Source organism: Pelophylax lessonae (assembly GCF_965119305.1).
Source record: "Pelophylax lessonae genome assembly, chromosome: 3".
Taxonomy (NCBI): domain Eukaryota; kingdom Metazoa; phylum Chordata; class Amphibia; order Anura; family Ranidae; genus Pelophylax; species Pelophylax lessonae.
This window is the reverse complement of record NC_138770.1, coordinates 608,560,003-608,574,762: the sequence shown is the minus strand read 5'-3', so window position 1 is coordinate 608,574,762 and position 14,760 is coordinate 608,560,003. Positions and strand designations below refer to the sequence as shown.

General features: G+C 44.0%; 1 protein-coding gene across 1 annotated transcript in view; it reads right to left on the bottom strand.

Moving 5' to 3' along the window:
* LOC309551061 (calpain-8-like) overlaps positions 1-14,760 on the bottom strand; it is a 113,433-nt gene that overhangs the window by 36,024 nt on the left and 62,649 nt on the right. Inside the window, exons 6-9 of the mRNA XM_082251503.1 lie at positions 9,420-9,503; positions 7,572-7,657; positions 4,386-4,460; positions 950-1,110 (exon numbers count right to left, since the gene is read on the bottom strand). Coding sequence (XP_082107629.1) covers positions 950-1,110; positions 4,386-4,460; positions 7,572-7,657; positions 9,420-9,503 — 406 coding nt within the window. The remainder of the gene's footprint in view (positions 1-949; positions 1,111-4,385; positions 4,461-7,571; positions 7,658-9,419; positions 9,504-14,760) is intronic.

The following is a 14,760-nucleotide window of genomic DNA, read 5'->3' as shown; positions in this document are numbered from 1 at the left end:
GCAGCTGTACGAACACAGCCACAGATCCTAATTTGACAGATGTGTGGGTAGGCCTGAACACAGGCAGAATGACTTTGGGGATACTCACCCACACCTGCACACGTGTCAAAATAGGACCAGCAGCTGTGTTCATACAGCTGCTGCATTCCCATAGAGTAATACACGGCTCCAGCCACACAAACAAACCAATAATTTACACTGTATGGGCCAGATAACCCATGTGAATGAACCCTAAACATACCCCTGATGGCTCACTTTTGAAACTGAGAAAATAATTGAGGACATAGATCCCCAATCCTTTCCCCATCAATTCTCAGATGAATTGACGGGCAGTGCTCCGCACAGAGGCTTCTTGTTCAGTCACAAAGTGAAGCATAGTAAACACAGCTTACATTGCTTCAAGTATGAATGAACACATGGAGTCATCAGTACCCATCACTCATTGTGTTCATTCAGAAAGGGAATATGATATATTTACCTTGACGATCCCCACATTTACTTCCTTTACTTCTATGACACATAGTCACTATGTCCTGTGAGTAGGCACTGCTGTGTCACACATTTTACAGAGCCTGCCTACTGAACTACATAGGAGCTGAGTGGAGGAGTTTCAAGAGGTGGAGTCAGTACAGGAATAACTACTTGTTGGCACGGTACCATGGGATATATAGTCCTTAGAAATTAAACTTAAATAACAGAGGAGAAGGTGCAAAGTATGAAGGGAATCTAGGAAGTTGCTGAAAGAGAAGTAAGCTTATACTGGATTGCCAAATAAAGTATTGTTTGCATTACAATGCTGATGTTATAAAAATAAAGTGTATGCTGTTACCATAGATCTCCTTTACCAATGTGTGGATGTGATATAGAGAATTGGAAGCATTGAAATATTGCCCCGCCCATGAAGAGCCTATGGCGCCAGTGTCCCAAGTAATCCAAGTTTGTCTCTTACCTGGGTAATTCTGGCACCCTCCTGCTGTTGAACCTCGAGCCCAGGTCCCGTTAAACAGAGTGATATTCCACTTGTGCTGCTCATTACCGGTCAGAGTGTCAGGACTCAGATTACAGATTTCCAGGCGAGAATATTCTCTAACAAAATCGGAAAATGCCATCCTGTACAGATACCAGAATATAACTAAGTGCAAGGTCCAAAAAATTAAAGAAACATTCATTTTCCTTCCTGCCTTGTGAAAAATCATCAATATGTTACAAAAAAAATGACACTTTCATTGCTTTTTTTATGAACAGATCTGTTAAATCCAATCTAAAATCAACATTAAATATATACAGTATACTGCAGAGGATCAGTTCTTAGATGTTTTGGCTGCATGTCCTCCTTTTTCATGTGTGACACAACGAGCTGGAGTGTGGATTACTAGTACAGCTTGATGTTAAAGCGGAGTTCCACCCTAAAAATTAATTTTGGACAGTCCGCTAGCTTAAAAAAAACCTGAAAGAGAATTGGATAATTAACATTTTTTTTTTTTTGTTTCACTTAACTTGTTTTTAATGAAAATATACTTACCTTCCTTCCTCTTCCTCCCTCTGTGGACACGGCCCCCGACGTCTCTTCCTCCTTGCATTGACTCCTGGGAGATGAGCGTCATCAATCCCAGGAGTCAATGCGCTTGCACCGGAGTCACTCGTCACTTCCGGTGCAGGCGCGTCATTCCCTGCTGAACAGCTTCTGGGCATGCGCAGAACCAGCTGTGTGATGACGCGCCTGCCCCGAAAGTGACAAGCAGGGCATTCTGGGACTCCGACGTCACCGAAGAGGACATAAGGGGGGGGGCACTCCGGCTTCAGCTGCCCACACCTAAAATGTCAGCGCTGGACAAGACATTTTCAAGGTAAGTATTTCTTCTTACAGGTAAACAGGGGACAGTTCAGAGGCTATCGTTGCTTAAATGCACTAGCCCTGACTGTCCTAGGGGTACTTTTAGCTAAAAAAAAAAAATTTTAGGGTGGAACTCCGCTTTAATGATATGTGGTTTATCTATCCATACTGAGAGCCTGGATCTGCTAAGAAAGTGTCATCCCATAGTTGAGGCGCTCTTTGTTTGCATTGAAAAATCTTAGACCTGTCAATCCATCTGGTAAGAGGCATATCCTCTTTTGTGTGCAGTGGAACAAGGTGTATTTAACCACTTGTCGAGCTTGCACCTGCCCCCACTAGGCAGCAGGGGATGCTGGTCCACGAGGGCACCTGCGATCGCTCCCCACTGGGAGATAAGGATAGTCAGCTGGCCGTTGTTCTCTCTGAAATGATCACAGAGCACCTGTGATCCCCCTTTATAGTTCATTTCACAAGTCCCTCCCCCCACACAGTTAGAAAACACTCCCTAGGCTCACAATTAACTCTTTGACCACTCCTTCCCTGCCAGTGTCATTAGTACAGTAACAGTGCATATTTTTAGCTGGTTCCCCCAAAAGTGTCAAAAATGTCAGTTAGGGGTCCGATCTGTCCGCTGCAATGTCGCAGTCCAGTTAAAAATCGCAGATCGCCACCATTACTAGTAAAAAAAAAAAATTTTAAATAAAAATTACATAAATCTTTCCTCTAGTTTGTAGACGTGATAACTTTTGCGCAAACCAATCAAAATATGCTTATTGGGATTTTTTTTTACCAAAAATATGTAGCTGAATACAAATTGGCCTGAAATGGTGGGAAAAAAATTATTTTTACATTTTTTGGGGGGATTGTTATATAGCAGAAAGTGAAAAATATTGTTTTATATATTTTTTTTTTCAGAATCGTCGCTCTTTTTTTGTTTATAACGCAAAAAATAAAAATCGCACAGGTGATCAAATACCACCAAAAGAAAGCTCTATTTGTGGGGGAAAAAAATAATTTTATTTAGGTACAGCGTTGCACGATTGCACAATTGTCCGTTAAATTAACGCAGTGCCAAATTGCAATAAAATGGCCTGGTCATTAAGGGGGCAAGAAGTAGTTAAATAGGATCATAAATATATTTATCAGGAAGAATCCCCTCTGAATGGTTGTTGGAAATCTATACCTGATCCATAGGCGTGCGCACAGGGTATGCCAGGTGTGCCTGGGCACACCCTAATCATCCTATGTGGCGCAGATTCCCTCTGTTTAGACCCTAAAAATATTGTAAAAAAAATAATAAAAATAAATAAAAATAAAAAATAATAAAAGAAAAATGATAAAAAAAACAATAGTCACCATCCACTGCCCTACTGACACAAATCTCTGCCCAACTGGCACTGTCAGTATATACACACATGCACACACATATGTGTTTGAGCTTTGGGGTGCACACCCTAATGCAATAGGCTGCGCACACCTATGACCTGAATACACTATCTTGTGCATGGGACTTTTTTTTCATCTGTTTTACCATGGACTCACTTTAGGTTTAATTATTTCACTTTGTTTGTTTGTGAAAAACAACCTTTTATAATTGGTGCTATTAATGATTTTTAGCACTGTTGTTTTGGATAAGTGCATTTACTTTCTATACATGGACTTATAGGGCCCTTTCACACGGCCGCTCCGCTTGTCCGCAAATCATCCTATTTTTCTGAGGATGATTTGCGGACATAATGTAAGTCTATGGCATTGCGGATGTCAGCGGAATACCATCCGCTGACATCCGATTTTCTTCCTTTCAGTTCTGTTCCGTTTTTTGGAACGGAACAGAACCCTATTTTTGTTCCGTTCAAAAAACGGAAAGGAAGGAAAATCGGATGTCAGCGGTGTCATGCCCATAGACTTACATTATGTCCGCATATCATCCGCAAACGGATGGGATGATATGCGGACATAAGGAGCGGATGACACAACTGTCAAATGCTCCGTGATAATAAAAAAGTCCCGCAGCGGACACAAACAGCGGAGCGGCCGTCTGAAAGAGCCCAAAACGTTACTGCCTTTGTTTATCTCCATTACATGGGAGTTGTTGGGATTAGTAGTTTACACAAGAAGGATAATATTATTTTCTGTACTTTCTAAAAACATTTTAGCCTGAAAAAAAAAAGAAAAACGAATGCAGCCATCACATCTAAACACTGGTAAATTGCAATTTTTTGTTTTTGCGTTTAATTAGTCTTTAAAAGGATCGATATCCTTATTCTCTCTCAAAAAAAAAGAATCTATACACTTCTACTACCTAATGGTCCTGTAGTCTATTTTTCATTAAATTGTTTATTTTTGTGTTTTGTGTTTGTGTTTTTTATTTTTGTGTTGCTTCCTTGTAATGTCTTCCATGAGCTCCCAATCCGCTGTGTAAATGTAACAATATACTGTGGATTCTTTAGAATACCTTTATTTTTTTCATTGTCAAGAAATTCAAGAAGCAATTAGAAAAATCTACATATAGAATGTGTGAAATTTGTTTCATTTCAGTCAGTGTACTTACCAGAATTCCCCATCATCTGACTGCTTGTCCAGAGCTGCCTTCACTTTGGGATCAATATAATTCCACTCTGGGGCTCTATAATTAAAGCGATACAAAAACAGAATACAATGTATAATTAGATACTGTGTTGTACTGTGCCTGCAGGACTGGATTTCATTAACATCCCCCCTTCCCTGATGCCTAGTGGTCTCTTCTGTCATCAATGCCTCCCCCCTGCTTGTCAGTGGTAACGTCATCTGAGCTGCGTATGCACAGTTTTGACCACATTTATGGCACCTGATCTGTGCTGTGGTGATGGGACTCCTTTGCACATGTGCAAGAGTGACATCATCCTGGCCTGGCCATTCAAAAGGCAGAACCTGAAAGGAAGACTGGATAGGATTGGAAGGGCAAAGGATCTGCAAGATAGGTGACAGCGCAGTGCTGGAGGGCATATTGTGACAGGTAAGTATGCCATAATGTGCTAGTATGCAATGCACCCTAGTACAATATGGCATAACCCACCTGGGGGCTCGCTTTTAACAAAAAAGTTCCTGAGTTTAATACCCCTTTAAAGTGGTTCTAAAGCCATAAAAGGATTTTAAAGGCAGAAGGTTTTTTATCTTAATGCATTCTATTCATTAGGATAAAAAACCTTCTGTGTGTAGCAGCCACCCCCTAATCCTAATACTTACCTGAGGTCCCTCTAGCTCCAGCGATGTTGTAGGAGTGTCTCAGCTGTCCGGGACTCCCCTCCTCATTGGCTGAGACAGCAGCCTGGCACCATTGGCTCCTGCTGCTGTCAATCAAAGTCAGTCAGCCAATGAGAATAGAAAGGGGGCAGGGCAGTGAGCTGTGACTCGACTCCGGTGTCCCCCATAGAAAGCTGCTTGCTGCGAAGGCACCCAACAGGAGAGGGGGGCCAGGAACACCGAAGAGGGACCAGAGAAGAGGGGGATCCAGGCTGCACTGTGCAAAACCAACTGCACAGAGGAGGTAAGTATAACATGTTTGTTATTTTTAATTTAAAAAAAAATGAGACTTTACAATCACTTTAACTACTTGCCGACCGCCCGCCGCAGATATATTTTGGCAGGCTGGCTCCGCTGCGCGAACTGCTATACCTGTACAGCGGTTCGCAGGAGCGCTCGCCCCCCCCCCCCCCAATAGACATCAGGGAAGCCGATCCACGGGGCCGGGTCCAGAGGTCCGATCTGTCCGCTTATGCTTATTGGGATTTTTTTTTTATCAAAAATATGTATCAGAATACGAATTGGCCTAAAATGATGAAAAAAATTAGATTTTTAATTTTTTTTTTTTGGGAATGTTATATAGCAGAAAGTGAAAAATATTTTTTTTTTCAGAATTGTCGCTCTTATTTTGTTTATAGTGCAATAAATAAAAATCGCACAGGTGATCAAATACCACCAAAAAAAATCTATATTTGTGGGGGGAAAAAAAGGACATCAATTTTGTTAGGGTACAGCATCGCACGACTGCGCAATTGTCAGTTAAAGTAATGCAGTCCTGAATCGCAAAAAATGGCCTGGTCCTTAAGGGGGCAAAACCTTTAGGGGCTGAAGTGGTTAAGGTTTTTTACCCTTACTTCATTCTATGCTATAAAGTGATACTAAAGTCTTGTTTTTTTTTTTTTGTTTGAAAATAACAACTCCCTGCATTTGGTTCTGCACAGAGCAGCTCCCATCCTCCTCTTCTTGAGTCCTTCTTCGAAGCTCCTGGCCCTTTCCTACTGCCGAGTGCCCCCACAGCAAGCAGCTTGCTATGGGGGCACTCGAGTCGAGCATAGCCACTGGTCTGTGTGTCCATTCAGACACGCAGCCGTGGCTTGGCCCCGCCCCTCTCTCCCACTCATGGACTCCCTGACTTTGACAGCAGCGGGAGCCAATGGCACCCTGCTGCTGTCTCAGCCACTGAGGAGGAAGATTCATGGGCAGCTGAGACTCTTGTGCAATATTGCTGGATTAAGATGGGGCTCAGGTGAGTATTAGGGGTCTGAGGGAGTCTGCTGCACACAGGTTTTTTTTAATCTTAACAGAGAAAATGCATTAAGTTAAAAAACCTTCTGCCTTTACAACCACTTTAAGGTTAAAAAAAAAACCTTCTCTGCTGCAAGATCTCCCCAGCCCCCCTTATTCTTACCTGAACCCGATCTGATCCAGTGAAGTGCACGAGAGCAGCGGCTCTCATTGCTGTCTCCCTTCTCGTTGACCAGCAGGAGCCATTGGCTACTGCTCCTGTCAATCAACTCCAGTGACAAAGGAGTGGGGGGGCCGGTCTGTCTATGTCAATAGAAGCAGCAGCGGGGCTCAGGGGCAAACATGCACGAGTGCCCTAATGGGAAGCAGCTTCCCGTGGGGGCACTGGACAGAGAGGAGGAGCCGGGAGCACTAGCGGGGGACTCAAGAATTGCACAGAGCAGGTAAGTATAGAGATGTTTGTTTGTTTTTAATTTCCTTTACAATCGCTTTAAATTGTGTTAATATAAAATATGGGCCTATCAATTGACTGCATTGGCACCAATCTCCTTATTGTGGAGGGTAAAGTGAAGTACCATGTGGTTTCCCTTTGTCAGAAGTTTTTTTCACTGAGGCTCCAACAGCCAATCAAAGGGTGGAGTGTTGGCAAAGTGATAACTGGTATGTCTGGGTGTGATTGTGTCTCTCTGGGGAGATTTAATCCCTAAAGATAAAACAGGAAACGTCTCCCATAATAGTAAACCCCATTGTAGACATTTGTCACTGGAACAAGTGTCCCCATTGGAAGATTTCTCCTCTATTCCTTTTCCTGCGACATTTCAAAATTTGGTCTTGGTAACAATGGTCACCAGGACAAATTGAGGGGTGAACCCTCCCCCAGTGGAGACCCTTCCATATTCTGTCCAAAGAAAGCAAAACTAAACCCATGGCTTTACCGTTATCCCAAACCAGTTACTTCAATGCATGCCATGAATAATATCTGCCACAGTTGCTTGTGTTCTCAATCAAATTGTCAACCATCAAATAGCTGATGTCATAACTGATCACATGAACACCCCAATGGCCTCTGCTAATCATTCAGAGGCCAAGATGTCAGCGTCCTTGGCTGTAAGGAATAGAAGGGTTTATTTCCACTTAAAGCAAACCTGTATTTATTAAATGTTTACTCAAAGTCAAGAGCATTGTGCATAAAAGGAAATTCAATGCTTACTCGTCACTCCAGGGGCCATTCCATTCCACCTCGCCCCAGGGATTCCTCACTCGAACCAGCTGGACATTCTGACCCCTGTAGACAACCTGGAAACCAAACAAGACCAGACTGTTGTCTGTACATTTCATGAAGTGCTGATGCCTTTGTGTGTTAAAGAATATGTAAACCCAACATTTCATATTCCTGATATGTGGCTGCTGTACCATGTACTTGTATGGGAAAATATCTGGTTCTCTTTGTATTGCTTCCTTTGTGTGAAATCCCTGGTGTTCCTGCCAGTCTCTCTGCTTTCTTATTAAAAACTGACTACAGTAGGCAAGAGAGAACAGAGTGGTCAGTCTTCTGGCTGTGCTGGGAAATCAGTCTGCTCTCCTCCAATAATCAGACTTGTGCTGACACGCCCCCCCTCCCCTGAACAGCCATTCACTGGGAAGACCAGTGTGCTACTGTTTCTCCTCCCCAGCTCTCTGAGTTTATTATGCAGCTAAGAACAGAGGGTATGTGACCACTTATAAAAAAAAAGGGAAAACAAGGTATTTATAATGTTTTTTTTTCATCTATACGCAAAATGTTTTGCCTTTTATTTCTATTTTGACTGAGTGAGTTGTTTTACAAGGTTAGTGTTCACATATTCTTTAAGTTTTATCCAGTCTTTACACAGCATACTGTTTGGTGAACTCTGAATCCAGCTGTTATTGGTATCATGTCGCTATTTGTATAATCTTGCTATTGATGGTTATGTAATTTATATTCTATTTAATAAATAATATTGAGGTAATTTCTATCAAGATTCATTTCCATTGATATCCACCATAAAACCTATCCTTTCTTCCACATCCTATGTGGAATACTTGTAGCCCATGCTATTGGTATCACTTTAATCCCACCATTATTTTCAACAGTTTCCCATTGTTCCAATGAAGGGTACCGTTAATGTTACAACATACAAAGACATTCTAAACAATTGCGTGTTTCCAACCTTGTGGTCAAAGTTTGGGGAAGATGATTTTTTGTTCCACCGTGACTGGCCAGCTCCATTCTTTAATGAGTTTCATATTGAAGAACTTGTGTGACCTCCATAGCGGCGTGACCCCCACCCTATTAAACACCTTTGGGGTATATTGAGATGCTAATTACAAGCCAGGTCTCCTCATCCAACATCACTACCTAACCTCAAAAATACTCTTTTGGCTGAATAGGCAGAGATTCCCAAAGATGCACTACAAAATATGGTGCAAAGCCTTCCCAGAAAAGTGGAGGCCATTCTAGCCACAGAGGTTGGAGGTGGGGGAGACTTCATGTTAATGCCCATGGTTTTGGAATGAGATGTCCAACCAGGTCATATACTGTAAGTGTGATGATCAGATGTCAACAAACCATATAGTGTAGCTCCAGTGAAAACTATTCTTTATACTTTATAGCTTAAAGTAAACCCGTTACTTTGCCTTATCAGGACAAATGAACAGGTTCAACTGAAAGCTTACGTTCCAAGCACTCACCCATCTCCACTTTGGCTATTCACAGCCTTTTGAAATACTCAATACTTCTGGATATAGGGGACCACTTAGAGGTGGGGGAAAGTCCTTAACTTTTGTAAGCTCCACTCATACCAATACCGAGCTTACTCAGGGCTCTGTTAGGCAATCAGGAAGGTTGGAGGTGTGCAGGAAATGTATCAATGATAGGGTGGTGTGAGCTATCAAAATATTCTGTTAGTTTGCCCTTAATTAGAAAAACACCAGGTTTACTTTACAGAAAACATGGAAACGTCTACCTATACTGTCTGCAACATTTTTTTTTCCAAGACTACATATTATAGAATACATGTTAACTGTGACTCTTCCATACCTCTTCTGCTCCAGTCACAGAATATGCATGTCCTTTCACCAGCTTCCGGCTTGTGATGGCTTCTGTATCATAAGCATTTGTAATCTAGGTTGGACAAAGAAACAAAATAAAGAAAAACAGTTTCAAGAGACCATGCCACCAACTTAACAAATTGTAAGTAAATACACAGAAATACATTAGTACTTGCAGTGTTCTCCTGTCCAGAAACAACTTTCTAGAAGTTTACAATGTGCCTTTAAACATGCAAATATCCAGCACAGCCCCCTTCCTCCTTCCACATCATAGACTGCAGACATGCAACAAGAGATGGTCAGATACTACAGACATGATAAAAGAGATGGTGATGGCAGTGGCGGCCGGCCCATAGGGGGCGCAGGGGCGCCGCCCCCCCAAAAAAAAGAAGGAAGAAAAAAGAGATTAAAAAAAAAAATGTGCATTTTCAGTCCACTAGGGGCGCCGGATCTAGTGGTGGGTATGGGGGGGGGGTAGGGTTTTTGACTCCACGTGAGCTGAACAGAGGCGCCGACAGAGCAATGCACCCCGACACTCCCCACTTTACTGGACTCCTGGCTGTGATTGGTCCAGACTCCAGCTTGGACCAATCACAGGAGGACATCCCGGGACGGTCCTGTGGTCACGTGACGCGTGGGGGCGGTGCACCGCCCCCCGCGCCACGTCCTTCCGGCCCGCCGGTGCAGAGAGAGGGGAGCCGCATGAGGAGTCTGACGGACTCCACTGGATCCAGCCGCCCGCAGCAGTCTCGACTCGGAAGAAGCTGAGCTGACCTGTGCTGAGTGCTGACGTGAGGTGACCACCTGACCTGGACTCGGACCATCCGGAGGACTGGAACGTTCGTCTCCGACGGTAAGAGAAGGCACCGGGACCGGCTGTACTAGCGCTGGCAAGTGGCAATGGATGGAGCCATGGAGGATGGTGGTGGATGCATGCACCTCCCACAGCACTCTACCATCCAGCACCATCCTCCATCCATTGCCACTTGCCAGCCCACTAGCCCAGTACAGTACTGTCTGCTTTGAAGGGGGCACGCAGGCTGGTCTCTGCATTGAAAGGGGGCATGTATGCTGGTCACTACATTGAAAGGGGGCCTGTACGCTTGTCACTGCATTGAAAGGGGGCCTATACTGTGGGATTAGTGCTAGGAGGTCTGTATTGTGGGGTTTGTGCTAGGGGGTCTGTACTGTGGGATTAGTGCTAGGGGGCCTGTACTGTGGGGTTTGTGCTAGGGGGCCTGTACTGTAGGGTTTGTGCTAGGGGGCCTGTACTGTAGGGTTTGTGCTAGGGGGCCTGTACTGTAGGGTTTGTGCTAGGGGGCCTGTACTGTGGGGTTTGTGCTAGGGGGCCTGTACTGTGGGGTTTTTGCTGTGGGGTTTGTGCTAGGGGGCCTGTACTTTGGAATTAGTGCTAGGGGGTCTGTACTGTGGGGTTTGTGCTAGGGGGCCTGTACTGTGGGGTTTGTGCTAGGGGGCCTGTACTGTGGGGTTTGTGCTAGGGGGCCTGTACTGTGGGATTAGTGCTAGGGGGTCTGTACTGTGGGATTAGTGCTAGGGGGTCTGTACTGTGGGGTTTGTGCTAGGGGGTCTGTACTGTGGGATTAGTGCTAGGGGGTCTGTACTGTGGGGTTTGTGCTAGGGGGTCTGTACTGTGGGGTTTGTGCCACTCTCAGTCAGTGTATCCCATAATAGGGTGTCTCTCACAGTATATCCCATAATATGGCCCCTGCTCCCTATTATGGGATATACTAGTACTGATGGACCCCTTAATATGAGATATATTGGGATAATTTGTTCACGCAAGCAAAATACAGGGGACAAAATGGGTGGAGTCTATAAGGGGTGGGGCTTCTGAGAAATGGGAGGGGTCCGAATAGAAGAGTGGGGTCTTGCGCCCCCCCCATCTTAAAACTTCACCAGACGCCACTGGGTGATGGTCAGATACTACAGACGTGCAACAAGAGATGGTCAGATACTACAGACGTGCAACAAGAGATGGTCAGATACTGCAGACATGCAACAAGAGATGGTCAGATATTGCAGACATGCAACAAGAGATGGTCAGATACTACAGACGTGCAACAAGAGATGGTCAGATACTACAGACGTGCAACAAGAGATGGTCAGATACTGCAGACATGCAACAAGAGATGGTCAGATATTGCAGACATGCAACAAGAGATGGTCAGATACTACAGACGTGCAACAAGAGATGGTCAGATATTGCAGACATGCAACAAGAGATGGGTGATGGTCAGATACTACAGACATGATAAAAGAGATAGTCAAATACTACAGACGTGCAACAAGAGATGGTCAGACACTGCAACAAGAGTGTTAAGCCCGTACACACGTACCGATTGTCGGCCGTAAATATTTGGCCGACGACCGACCGGCCGATTGTAGGCTTGTTAGTATGATGCTTCCGACAGCCGACAGCGCATTTTCGGCCGAACAGAATCTGTCATGTAGGCATTAAAATTTTTGTTGGCCAACACCAGAACGGCCGATTGTTCGCCAATCAGTACAGATTTCGGCTGACAGACAGCAGATTTGCAAGACTGGGCATGCTCAGAAAAGAAAAAAGACAAGGAAAGTTAACCATCACATGACATCACTTCTGCAGTCGGCTGTTGTTGGCCGACAAAATTCGTGTGCAGTCTTTTGCAGTTTTCAGCAGACACGACAGCCCTGGACAAAAGACGGCCGATCGTTCAGCCGACGATCGGTACATGTGTACAAGGCTTTAGGGTCCGGATTTGAACCTGGAACCTCTGTATTAGGCAATGTCTCTTCCTGCTGAGCCACCTAGAATGCTGGACAATTCCTTAAATGATCCTGTCCTGAACCTTGTTTGTCTTGAACCCCTAACTCTTTGTTCCTCCCATGAGCTTCCTGATTTAAGCCATGTTTCTGCACTTCCTTTTTGCCAGATTATTGTGCTCTCTCAGCCAGTATCTCCATCCATATTTTGCTACCACTTGTTACTGATCCTTGGCTTGTTCCTCGATTATGCTTCTGCCTGATCCCAACCTGCTTAATCTGCTACTGAACCCCGGCTTGCTCACCTATTGCTGGGGCGATGCTGAGGACTGCGACCTGGTGCTAACAAAATCTATCTCCACCATCAGGAGCTCTGGTGAATACCAATTAGTACTTAAACTCCGCACCTCAGGTAAGCCCATGTCATCTGCCAGGGATACCTGCCTGTATTCCTATAATGTTGGTTTCTATGTGAGCTTCCCACTGCTATAGTGACAAAGAGATGGTCAGATACTTCAGCCATGCAACAAGAGATGGTCAGATACTGCAGACATACAACAAGAGATGGTCAGATACTGCACACATACAACAAGAGATGGTCAGATACTGCACACATACAACAAGAAATGGTCAGATACTGCAGACATACAACAAGAGATGGTCAGATACTGCACACATACAACAAGAGATGGTCAGATACTGCACACATACAACAAGAGATGGTCAGATACTGCACACATACAACAAGAGATGGTCAGATACTGCACACATACAACAAGAAATGGTCAGATACTGCAGACATACAACAAGAAATGGTCAGATACTGCACACATACAACAAGAGATGGTCAGATACTGCACACATACAACAAGAAATGGTCAGATACTGCACACATACAACAAGAAATGGTCAGATACTGCAGACATACAACAAGAAATGGTCAGATACTGCAGACATACAACAAGAAATGGTCAGATACTGCACACATACAACAAGAGATGGTCAGATACTGCACACATCCAACAAGAGATGGTCAGATACTGCAGACATGCAACAAGAGATGGTCCAGCAGGGATGGTGTGAGCCCCAGGTGCATGAACTTGGAAACTCAGCATAGAGATCTCACTAATAAAGACCTCGAGAGACAGAAGGAACTTCCAGGTGATTTAACACTCCAGCATCTTCTAAAAACTAGTGTGTTAACATCTAAATGTCAGGCATGGGGAAACATCTGCCCAGAAATTGTAAATAAGATTTAGCTGCCCTTCATAATTTCAGCCATATGAGGGAGCCAAAGCAGCATGCTTCCTTCATCTGTCATAATATGTTAGTTAAAGGCCAAGTTCAACTTTTGCATAAATGGCTCTTTGAATATCTCACAGAGCACTGTGTAATCCACCATACGAAAATGGAAAAAGTATGGCACAACTGCAAACCTACCAAGACATGGTCGTCTACCTAAACTGACAGGCCGGGTAAGGAGAGCATTAATCATAGAATCAGCCAAGAGGCCCATGGTAACTCTGGAGGAGCTGCAGAGATCCAAAGTCCAGGTGGGAGAATCTGTCCACAGGACAATTATTAGTCATGCACTCCACAAATCTGGCCTTTATGGAAGAGTGACAAGAAGAAAGCCATTATTGAAAGAACACCATAAGAAGTCACATTTGCAGTTTGCGAGAACCATGTGGGGGACACATTTGGAAGAAGGTGCTCTGGTCAGATGAGACTAAAACGTTTTGGCATAAAAGAAACACACTATGTGTGGCGGGCCCGGGAGCAGAAGGGGGGGAGGAGGAACAACCAGAATGGGTCACACTACTCTTTCTCCAGCAGGGAAAATCACTACAGCCCCAGAGGTCTAGTCTTTACCCAAGCCTCCCACATCTTCTCAAACTTATGAGGGCACCTTCTACTCATATAGGTGAGCTTATAGAGAGGCAAGACCGAGTCCACCAACGACATCCACCGTGAAACTGTAGGGGGTCAGCCCGTCTCCACTGGGACAGCATGGATTTCCTGGCATAAAAAGCTGTACAGAACACAAACATACTTGCATGTGTGTTGGGAGTTACATCGTCACATATACCTAGTAAGAGTACCTTCGGATCCATAGGAACAGATAACTCTCCCACAGAATTGATCACATCTATCACCTTCACCTCTCTCCAGAATTGTTGAATTAATGGACAAGACCACACTACATGTATAAATGTGCCAGTCTCAGTCTGGCTTTTGGGGCATTGTCTAGATCTAGTGGGGTAAAGGCACTATATTTTCAGGAAAAAATACATTAAAATGAATTTTAGTGGAAACAAAACACATTTTTTTTTTTTTACAGTGCATTGAGGGCCACACTATGAGGGTATTTTTTTGCTGAGCCCGGAGTTAGACTTTAAACTGTTGAAGCTCATGTTGAATAGGAAAAAGCAGCAATTCTCTCAAAAATGCTTCAATTTTTGTTATTCATAAACCAATCATAATCTCACTTTCACTCTCCAACTGCAAAAAAACGGCATTAAAGAGAAACTCTGATTGGAAACAGTAACCAAAGTATCATTTTTTCG